Genomic DNA, 17,300 nt, shown 5'->3' with positions numbered 1-17,300 from the left:
TAGCAAACCCTGTTGAACTGAAAGGGCGTTTTTAGATGCACAGCGAACTCCTCAGGGATGCCTCTAATCTCATTGCTTCTCCAAACCATAAAGTGGATTATTCCTGTAACACATTGACACCAGGGACAAACAATATAAAAAACGAAAAAAAGGTGTTGTATGGATTAAGATTAATTGTTTATTTGGACTATAGCTGTGGTATTTGACACACTGAAAGGGTAGGGGAGCTGAAAGCTGGAAGAAGGTCAGAACATTGTGTTAAACACTGTTTTCTTTTTGGTTGCTAACATCCCTAAACATTGTATTGTTATAGTTGTGAGGGCAAGTATAGGGTTAGGACACAGACAGATTTCTAAATTGAACTCTTTGACTCAGAGTATTTAGGTAGGGAAATGCCATTTTATCATAGGGCAAGTTAGGCCCTTTTCCATCCTGACATTTTTGTTAATAAAATTGGTTGTTTTTTTTAACTCGAAATCTGTTGTTTGCTTCCTTCATGATGCCTTCTCAAGGGAAACAGAATTATGAGACTCGGCAAAAAACGAATTCATGCAAGTCTTACAATCCGGTGGAAATCGGTAAAACATTAAAGAAATTAGAATAATTACTGATGCTTTGATGATATTTGATTTTCTTGTCTTAAGTGTCTATGCAGTGCACACATAAGTACATTGCATTTTCTGTTGGCTCAAATACATACATTTTTATTTTCTTTCTGTGTCCTTGAAGTATTGTGTTTTGCATGAGATACATCACTGGAAAGACTGGTACCCCCAGCATAATATATTTGGTTTTTATTTTCTAGTTTCTGAACTGCAAGAAGAAGGGATAAATGCCATCAATTTGCCACTTAGTCCCATTCCGTTTGAACTGGATCCCGAGGATACCATGCTAGGTGAGGAATTTGACAACATTAGCATATGGACTAAAATGCAATCATACATGTATTAATAACTTATTAATGCATTGTTTGTTTTCTCTCTAGAGGAAAATGAGGTCAGAACGATGGTTGATCCCAACTCAAGAAATGATCCCAAATTACAGGAGCTTATGAAGGTAAGTCAGGTGAAGGTGCCAAAAAGACATTCATTTTGTGAAAGACAGACATGTGTTATGTTCTCTTTGTATTTATTGGATGGGCGTGGTTGTAACGCCCAACCGTTCTCCCAAAGGCATCTTGGCACTTGTGAAGGGTGGATTTATAGTCGGAGACAGACTAGTGCTAAAATAATATTTATTTTTGGCTTAAGGCAGCAGATGCTGAAAGAAAAACTGTTAACTCCTCCCGGTTATCTTCACCGGTATCTTGTCCTCCTGTAATACAACGGCGTTGGGCCTGGCTTGGTCCTATCTCGAGCCGCTGTCCGGATAGGCCCACCACTCTGGTTCGCTCTCCTCCCCGTGTCCTGTGTAATGAGAACCACCCATTAGTCATCCTGGTCGCTCTTTTATCACAGCCGGAGGTATCAAGCCCCCACCAATCCCTGAGGGTTTGAGTTAGCCCCCTTTTTATTGGTTCCTGGGACATGGTCCCACCTCTCTTGAGGGTTGCCATCCCAGTGTGTTGCTCTTCCCGATCCCCTGGTGGTGGAGGGCGGTGGTGTAGGCCCCGTTCCCCTGCTGGTGGAGGGCGGTGGTGTTGGCCATGCGGTTGTGGCCGCGACGCGTAGGGACGCGTCCTGAGGCTGGGCCCTCCCCCCCTGCAACGTGCAGCTCCAGCAGCGTCATGAGCAGCACGGGACCAGCGAGCCGGGCGCTGCTCCCCCGTGTCCCGGCGCCGTCGTGAACACTGCTCCCCACCCCCCGGACTGGGGCGAACAGGTGAGTGACGAGCGGCCCCGCCGCGGCTGCACATAGCGGCTTCCTCCACGGCCCCGCCGGGTCCACCCGTAGCGGCTTTAGTCGCGCGGCTAGCCTCCGCGGGTTTTCCTTTCCCCTCACTGGCCGCGGACTCGGCAGCGCCTCCCGACTCGTGTGGGCCGGCTTCACGCCGCGGCTGCCGCGGCACCATCCAAGGCGCTGCTGCTTCACACATCCCCACCCCAATCCCAGGCCGTTCGGGCCAGGGTGAACACCTAGACAGATAGTCAGCCACCAGCTGAAACCTGGCAGGTCTGTGCAATGTGACGAAATCAAATGGCTGAAGGGAGAGAAACCAGCGGAGGACCCTCTGGTTCGTGTCCTTATGTTGGGCCAGCCACTGGAGGGGTGCATGGTCGGTGTACAGAGTGAACCGGCGACCCAACAGATAGTACCGGAGCGAATCAACAGCCCACTTGATGGCCAAACACTCCTTCTCAATGGTTGAGTAAGCCGCTTCATGGGGTAACAATTTCCGACTGATGAAGCACACCGGTTGCAGGCCCTCCCCATTCTTCTGCGATAACACAGCTCCCAGGCCCTGGTTTGAGGCGTCCGTTTGTAAAAAGAAATGTTTCTGGAAGTCCGGGCAACAGAGGACCGGGTTGGACGTGATCCTTTGTTTTAGGTGTGCTATGGCGTTCAAGGCCTTCGGGTCGTTGGTCAGGTTGGGATTCCCCTTGAGTCTCAATGCGTCCGTTAAGGGAGCGGCTATCGAGGAGAAGTCAGGGATAAATCTTCTGTAATACCCGATCAATCCCAGGAAAGCTCGTATTTGTTTCCTGTTGGTAGGAGTCGGTATATCTTGGATAGCCTGTGTTTTGGACAACTGCGGTTTCAGCACTCCCCCACCCACTATGTGGCCCAGATATTTGGTTTCGTTGGTTCCCATCGTGGTCTTCCTGGGGTTGATATGTAGGCCTGCCTTCTGTAATCCAGCCACTACTTGTTCCAGATGGTTCAGATGCGATTCCCAGGATTGGCTGTATACCACAATATCGTCCAGGTAGGCAGCGGCGTATCCAGTATGTGGTCTCAGTATGATGTCCATCAATCTCTGGAATGTGGCGGGAGCCCCGTGGAGACCAAAGGGTAGGACTTTATACTGATATAAGCCTCGTGGGGTGGAAAAGGCAGTTTTCTCCCTGTCCTGGGAGCGAAGGGGTATTTGCCAATAGCCCTTGGTTAAATCGAGAGTGCTTAAGAAACAGGCTGCTCCAAGGCCCTCCAGGAGTTCGTCCATCCGAGGCATCGGATAGGCTTCGTATCGGGACACCGCGTTCAATTGTCTGTAGTCCATACAGAAACGAACCGAGCCATCCGGCTTAGGGACAAGCACTATGGGTGATGACCAAACGCTGACCGAAGGCTCGATGATGTCCATCCTTAGCATCTCGTCCACTTCGGAATTGATGATGGTTCGCCTGGCTTCGGGTATCCAGTAGGGTCTAAGCCTCACAGGTGGTCCGGGATCTGTTTTGATGACATGCTCAAGCACATCTGTTCTTCCAGGTAATGCGGAAAAGGCGTCAGCATAAGGGGACAACCGGTTCCTGATGTCCGTCTTCATTTCGAGGGTAAGGGTGTCTCCCCAATTGACTGAATCTAGGGTATCAGGAACGGTGTTCGGGATCTCGTCCGGTTTGGCTTCCTCTATGCAAAGAAAGGCGCCCAGAAGAGGCTCATTCCATTTTTTTAGAAGGTTGATATGATAGACCTTTTCAGGGGTGGTACGATCAGGCTGGTGTACCCGGTAGGTTACTGGGCTTAGTACTTCCGTGACCTTGTACGGCCCTCTCCATCTAGCCAACAGTTTATTGGTGCTAGTGGGCAGGAGTACCAATACCTGGTCCCCTGGGTTAAAGGTTCTCATACGGCTCCCCTTGTTATAGTTTCTTTCTTGTGTTGTCTGTGCACGTCCAAGGTTATCTTGGGCCAGGGTACGAAGTGCGGTTAGGTGTTCCTTTAATTCCTCTGTATACTCGGTTAAAGACACTTCTTCTGTGGTTTCCCATTCCTCTTTAACCAGGTCTAGTATTGTTCGAGGTTGTCTCCCAAACAAGAGCTCGAAGGGAGAAAAACCGGTGGACGACTGGGGGGTGTCTCTTAACACCATTAACACTAGGGGAATCACCCGATCCCAGTTTTTTCCGTCTGGTCCCGTCACCCTTCTTAACATCTTCTTGATTGTTTGATTATAACGTTCTACCAGCCCATCAGTCTGGGGATGATATACTGAGGTTCTCAACTGGTTGATCTGGAACTGTCCACATACCTGTTTTAAGAGGGTCGACATAAAATTGGTCCCCTGGTCGGTGATTATCTCGGAGGGAATCCCTACTCGGGCAAAGAATGGAATTAGCTGGTCGCATAACAACCGGGCCGATGTTCCCTTTAGGGGAAAGGCCTCGGGGTATCGAGTGGCGTAGTCGACTACGACCAGTAAGTATCTATAACCACGGCTGGCTGGTTCCAGGGGCCCCACTATGTCCATGCCGATCCTCTGGAATGGGATTGAAATGAGGGGCATTTTCTGTAGTGGTGCCCTTGCGGGTAGAACCCCGCTAGTCAATTGGCAGGTGGGGCAGTTCTTGCAGTGTTGGGCGACCTCCCCATATATGCCGGGCCAGTAAAACCTCTTTAGTAGGTTTTGTTGGGTTTTAAGAGAGGCCATGTGACCTCCACAGGGATGGTTGTGGGCCAATTGTATCACTATAAGTCGATGGCTCTTTGGTAGCACCAGTTGTTCCTTCATGGCGTCGTCGTCACCCTTATACCTTCGGTATAGGAGACCTTGTCGCAGTAGAAACCCTGGGCCTCTGGCGATGTTGGGTTCCCCTTCCCGGGCGGCCCTTTCTCTGGCCACTCGTAGGGTGGGGTCAGTTAGGGTCTCCCCCCTTATGGTGTCTTCGTTGTCTTCTAGCTTCCAGTCGATAGGCCGGGTCATATAACTGGCCTGACACCATGCCATCCGGGTCCTCCTCTTTCGCCCGGGTGGGGGTTCCTGGGAGACGGGGTCGGTTCCTGTAACATCGGATTTGGACGGGGACTGCCCCTCCCTGGCATCCCTTAATGTCTGACCGAAACCGGGGAGGTCGGTCCCAATTACCACCGGGGTTGGGAGACAAGGTAGGACGGCAACCCTCAAGGGAGAGGAGGTTTCATTCAAGTCAATTACTACATCCTTCATCGGATAACATTTGGTGTCCCCATGAATGCATCGGATAGGTACGGTTACATTAGGTAAGCAGGGAGCGTTACTCACAGTTGGTGATATGGCGGTCTGCCTGCTGCCGCTGTCCAAAAGGGCACGTGATGGTCGGCCGTCGACTCGAACGTCCACCACATATGGTCCTGGGACACCGTTCTCGTCTATCGGGGTCAGATAGCCGATGTCCATGGGTTCGACTGTTCTTCTCCTGGGACAAAACCGGGCTATGTGGCCCCACTCGTTGCACTCATAGCACTGCGGTTGCTTGTAACCAGAGGTCGGTGCTGGGGCCTTCTCCTCGTTTCCTGGTCTCTTGTCTTCGGGTCTCCTGTTGTTCTCATCGGGAGGTCTCCATCTTATGGGTAAGGCTCGGTTACCCCTAATCATATGGGGGTCGGATATCGGGATGGCGGTGCGGGCCGATACCCCTGTAGCTGGTAGTCGGAAGTGGCCTGCCTTCTGGTATGCCGATGCAATATCCACGGCTTCGGTCAGGGTGGTTTGATGGTGTTGCCTAACCCATTTCTGCATCTGGCCGGGCAGGGCTTCGATGAATTGTTCCAGAATGACTTTATCGATTAGGGGTTGGTTAGCGGGGTTTGGAGCCGACAACCACTTCTCTGCTAGGTCCTTTATCCTATAGTACAGCTGGCGTGGATTCTCCCCGGTCCTGAGCCTGGTTTCCCTCAGTCGGATCCGGTAGGCCTCGTCGTCCAGGCCCAAGCGGTCTAGTACGGCAGCCTTGATCTCCCCGTACGGCGTGTTGCCGTTGGGGTTTACCGCCTGATAGGCGCCCTGCATCACCCCGGACAGTAGGGGGGCGACGTACTGACCCCACCGGTCAGGAGGCCACTGTGCGTTTCTGGCTATACGTTCAAAGCTCGTAAAGAAGAAGGCGGGATCCTCTCCGTCCTTATACTTTTGTAGGAGGGCCGAGGGCACCAGTGGTTGGTTTCTAGTGCTGGCCACTGCATCGGTGAGACGGGACATGGCCTCATGCTGGTTGTCCTGTGCGGTGGTCAATATAGAGCCTTGCAGCTGTATGGCTTGTTGAAAGGCTTGCCGATCCGCAGCTGCTTGTTGGGACTGCAGTTGTAGCATCTGTTGCAATTGTTGTTGGCCCTCAGACAAGGTCTTTATCAATGACTCCATCGCGCTGTCTAAAATCCCACCTTCGTCGCCAGTGTGAAGGGTGGATTTATAGTCGGAGACAGACTAGTGCTAAAATAATATTTATTTTTGGCTTAAGGCAGCAGATGCTGAAAGAAAAACTGTTAAGTCCTCCCGGTTATCTTCACCGGTATCTTGTCCTCCTGTAATACAACGGCGTTGGGCCTGGCTTGGTCCTATCTCGAGCCGCTGTCCGGATAGGCCCACCACTCTGGTTCGCTCTCCTCTCTCCTCCCCGTGTCCTGTGTAATGAGAACCACCCATTAGTCATCCTGGTCGCTCTTTTATCACAGCCGGAGGTATCAAGCCCCCACCAATCCCTGAGGGTTTGAGTTAGCCCCCTTTTTATTGGTTCCTGGGACATGGTCCCACCTCTCTTAAGGGTTGCCATCCCAGTGTGTTGCTCTTCCCGATCCCCTGGTGGTGGAGGGCGGTGGTGTAGGCCCCGTTCCCCTGCTGGTGGAGGGCGGTGGTGTTGGCCATGCGGTTGTGGCCGCGACGCGTAGGGACGCGTCCTGAGGCTGGGCCCTCCCCCCCTGCAACGTGCAGCTCCAGCAGCGTCATGAGCAGCACGGGACCAGCGAGCCGGGCGCTGCTCCCCCGTGTCCCGGCGCCGTCGTGAACACTGCTCCCCACCCCCCGGACTGGGGCGAACAGGTGAGTGACGAGCGGCCCCGCCGCGGCTGCACATAGCGGCTTCCTCCACGGCCCCGCCGGGTCCACCCGTAGCGGCTTTAGTCGCGCGGCTAGCCTCCGCGGGTTTTCCTTTCCCCTCACTGGCCGCGGACTCGGCAGCGCCTCCCGACTCATGTGGGCCGGCTTCACGCCGCGGCTGCCGCGGCACCATCCAAGGCGCTGCTGCTTCACACATCCCCACCCCAATCCCAGGCCGTTCGGGCCAGGGTGAACACCTAGACAGATAGTCAGCCACCAGCTGAAACCTGGCAGGTCTGTGCAATGTGACGAAATCAAATGGCTGAAGGGAGAGAAACCAGCGGAGGACCCTCTGGTTCGTGTCCTTATGTTGGGCCAGCCACTGGAGGGGTGCATGGTCGGTGTACAGAGTGAACCGGCGACCCAACAGATAGTACCGGAGCGAATCAACAGCCCACTTGATGGCCAAACACTCCTTCTCAATGGTTGAGTAAGCCGCTTCATGGGGTAACAATTTCCGACTGATGAAGCACACCGGTTGCAGGCCCTCCCCATTCTTCTGCGATAACACAGCTCCCAGGCCCTGGTTTGAGGCGTCCGTTTGTAAAAAGAAATGTTTCTGGAAGTCCGGGCAACAGAGGACCGGGTTGGACGTGATCCTTTGTTTTAGGTGTGCTATGGCGTTCAAGGCCTTCGGGTCGTTGGTCAGGTTGGGATTCCCCTTGAGTCTCAATGCGTCCGTTAAGGGAGCGGCTATCGAGGAGAAGTCAGGGATAAATCTTCTGTAATACCCGATCAATCCCAGGAAAGCTCGTATTTGTTTCCTGTTGGTAGGAGTCGGTATATCTTGGATAGCCTGTGTTTTGGACAACTGCGGTTTCAGCACTCCCCCACCCACTATGTGGCCCAGATATTTGGTTTCGTTGGTTCCCATCGTGGTCTTCCTGGGGTTGATATGTAGGCCTGCCTTCTGTAATCCAGCCACTACTTGTTCCAGATGGTTCAGATGCGATTCCCAGGATTGGCTGTATACCACAATATCGTCCAGGTAGGCAGCGGCGTATCCAGTATGTGGTCTCAGTATGATGTCCATCAATCTCTGGAATGTGGCGGGAGCCCCGTGGAGACCAAAGGGTAGGACTTTATACTGATATAAGCCTCGTGGGGTGGAAAAGGCAGTTTTCTCCCTGTCCTGGGAGCGAAGGGGTATTTGCCAATAGCCCTTGGTTAAATCGAGAGTGCTTAAGAAACAGGCTGCTCCAAGGCCCTCCAGGAGTTCGTCCATCCGAGGCATCGGATAGGCTTCGTATCGGGACACCGCGTTCAATTGTCTGTAGTCCATACAGAAACGAACCGAGCCATCCGGCTTAGGGACAAGCACTATGGGTGATGACCAAACGCTGACCGAAGGCTCGATGATGTCCATCCTTAGCATCTCGTCCACTTCGGAATTGATGATGGTTCGCCTGGCTTCGGGTATCCAGTAGGGTCTAAGCCTCACAGGTGGTCCGGGATCTGTTTTGATGACATGCTCAAGCACATCTGTTCTTCCAGGTAATGCGGAAAAGGCGTCAGCATAAGGGGACAACCGGTTCCTGATGTCCGTCTTCATTTCGAGGGTAAGGGTGTCTCCCCAATTGACTGAATCTAGGGTATCAGGAACGGTGTTCGGGATCTCGTCCGGTTTGGCTTCCTCTATGCAAAGAAAGGCGCCCAGAAGAGGCTCATTCCATTTTTTTAGAAGGTTGATATGATAGACCTTTTCAGGGGTGGTACGATCAGGCTGGTGTACCCGGTAGGTTACTGGGCTTAGTACTTCCGTGACCTTGTACGGCCCTCTCCATCTAGCCAACAGTTTATTGGTGCTAGTGGGCAGGAGTACCAATACCTGGTCCCCTGGGTTAAAGGTTCTCATACGGCTCCCCTTGTTATAGTTTCTTTCTTGTGTTGTCTGTGCACGTCCAAGGTTATCTTGGGCCAGGGTACGAAGTGCGGTTAGGTGTTCCTTTAATTCCTCTGTATACTCGGTTAAAGACACTTCTTCTGTGGTTTCCCATTCCTCTTTAACCAGGTCTAGTATTGTTCGAGGTTGTCTCCCAAACAAGAGCTCGAAGGGAGAAAAACCGGTGGACGACTGGGGGGTGTCTCTTAACACCATTAACACTAGGGGAATCACCCGATCCCAGTTTTTTCCGTCTGGTCCCGTCACCCTTCTTAACATCTTCTTGATTGTTTGATTATAACGTTCTACCAGCCCATCAGTCTGGGGATGATATACTGAGGTTCTCAACTGGTTGATCTGGAACTGTCCACATACCTGTTTTAAGAGGGTCGACATAAAATTGGTCCCCTGGTCGGTGATTATCTCGGAGGGAATCCCTACTCGGGCAAAGAATGGAATTAGCTGGTCGCATAACAACCGGGCCGATGTTCCCTTTAGGGGAAAGGCCTCGGGGTATCGAGTGGCGTAGTCGACTACGACCAGTAAGTATCTATAACCACGGCTGGCTGGTTCCAGGGGCCCCACTATGTCCATGCCGATCCTCTGGAATGGGATTGAAATGAGGGGCATTTTCTGTAGTGGTGCCCTTGCGGGTAGAACCCCGCTAGTCAATTGGCAGGTGGGGCAGTTCTTGCAGTGTTGGGCGACCTCCCCATATATGCCGGGCCAGTAAAACCTCTTTAGTAGGTTTTGTTGGGTTTTAAGAGAGGCCATGTGACCTCCACAGGGATGGTTGTGGGCCAATTGTATCACTATAAGTCGATGGCTCTTTGGTAGCACCAGTTGTTCCTTCATGGCGTCGTCGTCACCCTTATACCTTCGGTATAGGAGACCTTGTCGCAGTAGAAACCCTGGGCCTCTGGCGATGTTGGGTTCCCCTTCCCGGGCGGCCCTTTCTCTGGCCACTCGTAGGGTGGGGTCAGTTAGGGTCTCCCCCCTTATGGTGTCTTCGTTGTCTTCTAGCTTCCAGTCGATAGGCCGGGTCATATAACTGGCCTGACACCATGCCATCCGGGTCCTCCTCTTTCGCCCGGGTGGGGGTTCCTGGGAGACGGGGTCGGTTCCTGTAACATCGGATTTGGACGGGGACTGCCCCTCCCTGGCATCCCTTAATGTCTGACCGAAACCGGGGAGGTCGGTCCCAATTACCACCGGGGTTGGGAGACAAGGTAGGACGGCAACCCTCAAGGGAGAGGAGGTTTCATTCAAGTCAATTACTACATCCTTCATCGGATAACATTTGGTGTCCCCATGAATGCATCGGATAGGTACGGTTACATTAGGTAAGCAGGGAGCGTTACTCACAGTTGGTGATATGGCGGTCTGCCTGCTGCCGCTGTCCAAAAGGGCACGTGATGGTCGGCCGTCGACTCGAACGTCCACCACATATGGTCCTGGGACACCGTTCTCGTCTATCGGGGTCAGATAGCCGATGTCCATGGGTTCGACTGTTCTTCTCCTGGGACAAAACCGGGCTATGTGGCCCCACTCGTTGCACTCATAGCACTGCGGTTGCTTGTAACCAGAGGTCGGTGCTGGGGCCTTCTCCTCGTTTCCTGGTCTCTTGTCTTCGGGTCTCCTGTTGTTCTCATCGGGAGGTCTCCATCTTATGGGTAAGGCTCGGTTACCCCTAATCATATGGGGGTCGGATATCGGGATGGCGGTGCGGGCCGATACCCCTGTAGCTGGTAGTCGGAAGTGGCCTGCCTTCTGGTATGCCGATGCAATATCCACGGCTTCGGTCAGGGTGGTTTGATGGTGTTGCCTAACCCATTTCTGCATCTGGCCGGGCAGGGCTTCGATGAATTGTTCCAGAATGACTTTATCGATTAGGGGTTGGTTAGCGGGGTTTGGAGCCGACAACCACTTCTCTGCTAGGTCCTTTATCCTATAGTACAGCTGGCGTGGATTCTCCCCGGTCCTGAGCCTGGTTTCCCTCAGTCGGATCCGGTAGGCCTCGTCGTCCAGGCCCAAGCGGTCTAGTACGGCAGCCTTGATCTCCCCGTACGGCGTGTTGCCGTTGGGGTTTACCGCCTGATAGGCGCCCTGCATCACCCCGGACAGTAGGGGGGCGACGTACTGACCCCACCGGTCAGGAGGCCACTGTGCGTTTCTGGCTATACGTTCAAAGCTCGTAAAGAAGAAGGCGGGATCCTCTCCGTCCTTATACTTTTGTAGGAGGGCCGAGGGCACCAGTGGTTGGTTTCTAGTGCTGGCCACTGCATCGGTGAGACGGGACATGGCCTCATGCTGGTTGTCCTGTGCGGTGGTCAATATAGAGCCTTGCAGCTGTATGGCTTGTTGAAAGGCTTGCCGATCCGCAGCTGCTTGTTGGGACTGCAGTTGTAGCATCTGTTGCAATTGTTGTTGGCCCTCAGACAAGGTCTTTATCAATGACTCCATCGCGCTGTCTAAAATCCCACCTTCGTCGCCAGTGTGAAGGGTGGATTTATAGTCGGAGACACACTAGTGCTAAAATAATATTTATTTTTGGCTTAAGGCAGCAGATGCTGAAAGAAAAACTGTTAAGTCCTCCCGGTTATCTTCACCGGTATCTTGTCCTCCTGTAATACAACGGCGTTGGGCCTGGCTTGGTCCTATCTCGAGCCGCTGTCCGGATAGGCCCACCACTCTGGTTCGCTCTCCTCTCTCCTCCCCGTGTCCTGTGTAATGAGAACCACCCATTAGTCATCCTGGTCGCTCTTTTATCACAGCCGGAGGTATCAAGCCCCCACCAATCCCTGAGGGTTTGAGTTAGCCCCCTTTTTATTGGTTCCTGGGACATGGTCCCACCTCTCTTAAGGGTTGCCATCCCAGTGTGTTGCTCTTCCCGATCCCCTGGTGGTGGAGGGCGGTGGTGTAGGCCCCGTTCCCCTGCTGGTGGAGGGCGGTGGTGTTGGCCATGCGGTTGTGGCCGCGACGCGTAGGGACGCGTCCTGAGGCTGGGCCCTCCCCCCCTGCAACGTGCAGCTCCAGCAGCATCATGAGCAGCACGGGACCAGCGAGCCGGGCGCTGCTCCCCCGTGTCCCGGCGCCGTCGTGAACACTGCTCCCCACCCCCCGGACTGGGGCGAACAGGTGAGTGACGAGCGGCCCCGTCGCGGCTGCACATAGCGGCTTCCTCCGCGGCCCCGCCGGGTCCACCCGTAGCGGCTTTAGTCGCGCGGCTAGCCTCCGCGGGTTTTCCTTTCCCCTCACTGGCCGCGGACTCGGCAGCGCCTCCCGACTCGTGTGGGCCGGCTTCACGCCGCGGCTGCCGCGGCACCATCCGAGGCGCTGCTGCTTCACAGCACTATAGAAAAGATATTATGAAAATATGATGGCGTAAAGAGAAAGGCAGTCGTAACTGTAGAAATTAACTAAACAGGGAAGTGCCATCAAGAGCAGGATATAAATGCGTTTATAAGAGCTCTCTAAATTACATTAAATGATAGTTCTATAGCTTTTCTCTCTTCTTGCCCATTTACTTTGGCTAACCCTTTTTAATTAACTTTCACTAGAATCCAATATTGCTGTCTTGGAGTTGGAACGGGTTTTCTTTAAGCAAGATGCTACCATTGACCCTGAAGTTATTCTGAATGTGTAGGATAATCAACCTACTGAATTTTCTTGTACATGTTTTTAAGTTACAAACCTTTGTTTGTTTCCGGGGCTATTCTTGGCTTATCGGAAAGACCAATAAGCAGCATGAACCGTACATCTTGTTCTGCCGCCTTATACTGGAACCCCGAAAGGGCCCCTGTTGTGAGACTTGGGTGTTCTGGGAAGGTGACTTTGACCACAATGTCAGGGTCGCAGGAATGAAGAGGCTACTTGGCAGGGGATTCGGAATTTGGCATGTATCCCATTCCCCCAGCATCCCACAAATGAAGACCTATGTTATGGGCATGTAAAGTAATTGTGGGGAGACTGGGCATTGTTAATGGAGCTACCAGAGGCACGGGAAAAGGTTGTCCTGGGGTGGCATGAGGATTCCCTCTTTTTCATGATTAAGACCTATAGTAACACATACTTTCTCCCAGCGGTGGTGCACTAAGGTGCATGTCCACACTTGAAAAACTGGGAGGGAAACTCAACTGATCAATAATGTGGAAATAACAATGAAACCCCACAGTTTAGTCGAAGAGCAAACAATGCCTAACTATTCCATCCGCCTCAAAGCATGTAGGTGGAACTGTTTAGGGCAACGGGTAAGCGAAATAATAGCCGTCCTGTGGGAATATGTTTGCAGAAGAGATTTAATCAAATGACTGAAGAGTCTATAAACTGGAATTCTAGGCTTAGCGGACTGTCTGCAGCATATTATCTGACACTTTAAAGCAGATATACTGGCAGTAAAAAGTGCAAAGTGCTCTAATGGGCACATTTATTGCGAAATGTTAGTCCAGTAATCACAGTCCTAAGCAGAGTCCAGTGAGTTGCCCTTGAGAATATCTTATGTACGAGCTGAAGACCTGCCTTGGAGGATGCCGGCCAGCACGGTCACAGTCGGGAGGAAGTGTCGTGCATCTTATTGACCGTGCTTTGTCATTCAAGATGCAGTGGCCTTCATCCTGACCTCCCCACTTGGTTCCACATTCACACATTGCAATGAAAGTTGCCCCATGCATTCTCGTTGCTTTGTCGAGCAATCTTTTTTTTGCCTGAAACTTTGGGCATCAATGCTCCACCCCCCCTCCAAATGAGCAACACAAATTGGGCGGGAGGAGTGAGGGAGTTTTTTGTACTCAAAATCATGAACCTTCCTTGGGGAATTTGCATTAGAAACGGGTTCCTTATGTTCTATTTTATATAATTTTTTGTCGATTGATTAGTCGATTACTTGGAAGAGAAGCTTGAGGATACAGTATGTGTTTTATTGTCGGAAGAAAGGTTTCCAAAAGGAAATCCTTTACATGGGATCCTATGCTCAGACTCTGCACTTGTGGCTAGCATGATCAAGGCACAGCTTTTGGCATTGATGATTCAGGCTTTAAGTGATGCTAGAGCCAACCAGGAGGCAGACCCCGCCAAAATGCATTGTACTCTTCCAATGGGGACTCTACTTGAGGTTTCTGTGGTGTCCTTACCTCCCTCGTCTTGGAGAGCACCCCGATTATGAGAAAGGTTAGATGAGGGCGGGAGTCCAGAATTAGTCACCAAAGCTTGGAGAACCCTCAGAAATTCCTTGCCTATTGTATTTTTTACTCACTCTCTCAGAACATCAGCCTCTTACTTAAGGAGGCTCTGCCCTGTAGCAGAGCGCCTACCATTGGTTTATTGGCTCAGTTCAAACATATTAGTATTCCAATCTTCTGTCGCTGCAATGGTCTGAGATCTGATTCAATGGGAATGGCAGTACCTTGCGTTCCACCCCGACATTCCTTAGAATTATGTGCGCCCTAGCCAAAGCAGAGGAAAAGTTCTGATTCAGACAAGACACCAATGTCAATGGGAACATGTCTATCATGATTTTAGTGATGAGGGTTGAAGCAGCTCCTAGTAGGAGGTATTCAGGCTGGATTATCCATCTAATAGCAGGTATATATTCTTTTTACATGGCCCGATCCTTAGTAAGGTTCACTGGTGGCTATGATCGAGGAAGGTATGGACTCTGCCGACCTTCTGCATAAGATAGAGATAGAAACACAGTTTCTCTGATATTTACAAACATGAACAGGTCATTAAAACAATAAGTAGAACTATTTACAAGGGGGGAGATGGTGGGGGGAGGGTGGAGGATGGAGTATGTAAAGGGAGTAACGGTGTAGGATTTGGGGGAGGGGAAGGGAAAGGGGGGAGTGATCTGGTATCCTCATTTCCCTTAAGTAGTATATGTTACCAATTTAAGGTCAGAGGGGAAGGAGAGAGGATAGGGGAGCAGAGGGGGGCAAGGGTAGGAGGGGAGGGGTAGGGAAGGGAAGTCAGGGGGAGTCAAGAAGATGGGCTTTCAGGGAGTGGCTGAAGGATGAGTAGGTAGGGGCGGAGCGGATGGAGAGCGGGAGGGAGTTCCAGTGTAGGGGGGCCAAGAGTTGGAAGGAGCGGAAGCGTGATATCGCGATAACCCATTGCAAAGCGGCACAATACTGCTTTTTTCCACGTTTTGTGCAAACAAAGAAGTTTTTACAGATACTCTGGTGCAGGTCATATGTATTTTTGTCTTAAGTGCTGGTGATCCTTTGCTGGATGATCCGGCTAAGAGCCATCTAATAAGTGTTAGGCTGAATTGCATGCAGTACCCTCTGGGACCACCACATACAATTAGGACTACAGGTGTAAGCAAAACCAACCTTTGGTATACGTCTGTATTACACAGTTTTGTGGTAGCGAGCTGAGCAGCCCGTCTTATCGCAAGAGGGAATGTGAGCAGTACAAGGATGTTGCACAAAGGTCTAACAATCACAGTGGTTGAAGTAGACACTCAATGTTTCTTGGTAAAACACTTATTAATTTATTACACAATCATTTAGAAAACATTCACTAGAAGGAGGCAACTTAATATCATACACAAATAAACTTAAACACCAAACCAATACGTTTCTGAGAAAATTAGGCTCCCCTGAAATAGGAGCAAAATAGTATTTCAGTCACTTTAAATAGGAGGGCAAAGGCACAAGTTGATAGAATAGATCACAAATACTTTCTTAGGCAGTGCAAATAGTTTCAGTTCACTAGAGGGCTCGATTCAGTTCAATAGGCCTAGGCCAAAGTCAATGGGCTAGTGTCTTGGATAGGAAAGAGCAGTTCTTGAAGTAAACGGTGAAATCTTTTACAAAGTTCTCAGAAGTAGTTTGTACAAAAAAGAATCACATGTTGGGTCACAAGCTGATTAGGCCTGTAAGTTGGGAAAGTTCCATGAACTTTCACCGCAAGAGATGCGTTCTCTCAATCAGGTTGGCACAGTACCTTAATATGAAGCAAAAGATGCAACTGAAGTCGTTGGTTCCTGGCAGTTCCTTCAGAGCTCACTGTTCCTGAGCCTCAGTCATAGGGACAAGAGTGAGGACGTCGGGGGGACTCCTGCACTGCACGGGATCATCGGAAAACGCTGACAAAATGGAGTCACTTCCGTTTGAGTAGCTTGAGTCAAGTACACAAGCTGGTGTCCTTCCCCCTGGATAATCCTAGCCAGCTCCAAGAATGGTATCCATGTGGCTTACGAGTTGATTGGTCCCACCAACTCAAAGGAAGAAGTCGTCCTAGAAGGGGCTTCTCTGTTGAGATGAACTTGGCAATTCGGACCTGCAGCAGGGCTTCACCGGGCAAACCAACGGTCAGGAGTTGCAGCAGCCGTCCTCTTCCAGCTCGTCTTCGGTTCTTTCGTTCCAGTGGTCGACTCGGCTTTCCAGTCCAAGAGACTCGCCTTTTAAACAGTTTTCTCCCTTTCATTCCGGCCTAACTGCCACTCACCCAGCAGGGTGGCTGTCTTTGCCGGACAGTCAGCCAGCCAATCGCGCCAGAGTGCATTTGGGTCTCCTAGGAGACTAAGCACAGGGAGATTCGGGCACCTCCCTCACTTCCTGCCCACCCCAGCCACTCAGATGCCAGAGGCGGTCTTCAGTCCTGAAGCCCGCCAAAGGCATGAAAACAAAGGGACCAAAGCTAGTTTGGCGCACAGAGACAATCATTAGAAGGACCTTTTCAAAAAGAAATGGCAAAAAAAGAAGACCGGGACCCGTTTAAACAAAAGGGCTTAAGGCGCCATCCTGAAAAACATGGCTCCCGCGATTTTTAGCTACCGGTGTTCACGGTCGGGGAAAAATCATGGTAGTTCGTTGTAAAACCACTGCCACCAGCCATTTCGATAGAAAAGGGTAGCATTTGACTGCTACATGAGTTTCTAGACATAGAGGATACTAGGTAACCCCTCCAGCACTCTATAGGAAGATAGTGTGTTCTGGGTCTAGGAATGAAAAAAGACTAGTAAAGTCAATTTAACTTTACATTCTCTGGGAAACAGTAGTTTATCCCAGAGAAGGGAAGTCTAAAAAGACATCCCTGTGTCACTGCACTGAAGGTGCTGTGTTACACACATGAAAAGATGCCTATGGATTCATCTTAAAACTCCATAATCAAAGAACACAAGGGTAAAACACACATCAAAATACACGAAAGAGCGGGAAAAAAGGCTCACACTCTTTCCAGGTAAAAAAATCAAGTCCTCAAAATCCAGCAAAGTTGCTGGGCTTCTCTAAGGTGAAGGGAATTGGCACATTTACGAGAATTCTCCCTAACAAAAAGCACTGCAGAAAATGCAATGTTTGGAAATGTACATCAAGTCCGCAGTCTCCGGACATACACTCAGAAGCTTCGTCTCAGATCCCAGAAGACTGTGGCATACGAAATATAAGTATTTAAGTGCAACCTTCAAACTAGTAGGAAAGAGCGCATTTAAAAAAAAACATATATCTGGTTTAAATTTCG

General features: G+C 51.0%; 1 protein-coding gene across 1 annotated transcript in view; it reads left to right on the top strand.

The window, feature by feature from the left end:
* PARVA (parvin alpha) overlaps window positions 1-17,300 on the top strand; it is a 411,197-nt gene that overhangs the window by 189,189 nt on the left and 204,708 nt on the right. The window contains exons 2-3 of the mRNA XM_069623635.1: window positions 806-895; window positions 986-1,056. Coding sequence (XP_069479736.1) covers window positions 806-895; window positions 986-1,056 — 161 coding nt within the window. The remainder of the gene's footprint in view (window positions 1-805; window positions 896-985; window positions 1,057-17,300) is intronic.

The sequence above is a fragment of the Ambystoma mexicanum genome, chromosome 11 (assembly GCF_040938575.1).
Source record: "Ambystoma mexicanum isolate Mex_15411 chromosome 11, UKY_AmexF1_1, whole genome shotgun sequence".
NCBI classification, from domain to species: domain Eukaryota; kingdom Metazoa; phylum Chordata; class Amphibia; order Caudata; family Ambystomatidae; genus Ambystoma; species Ambystoma mexicanum.
This window is presented reverse-complemented; position numbering and strand designations above follow the sequence as displayed.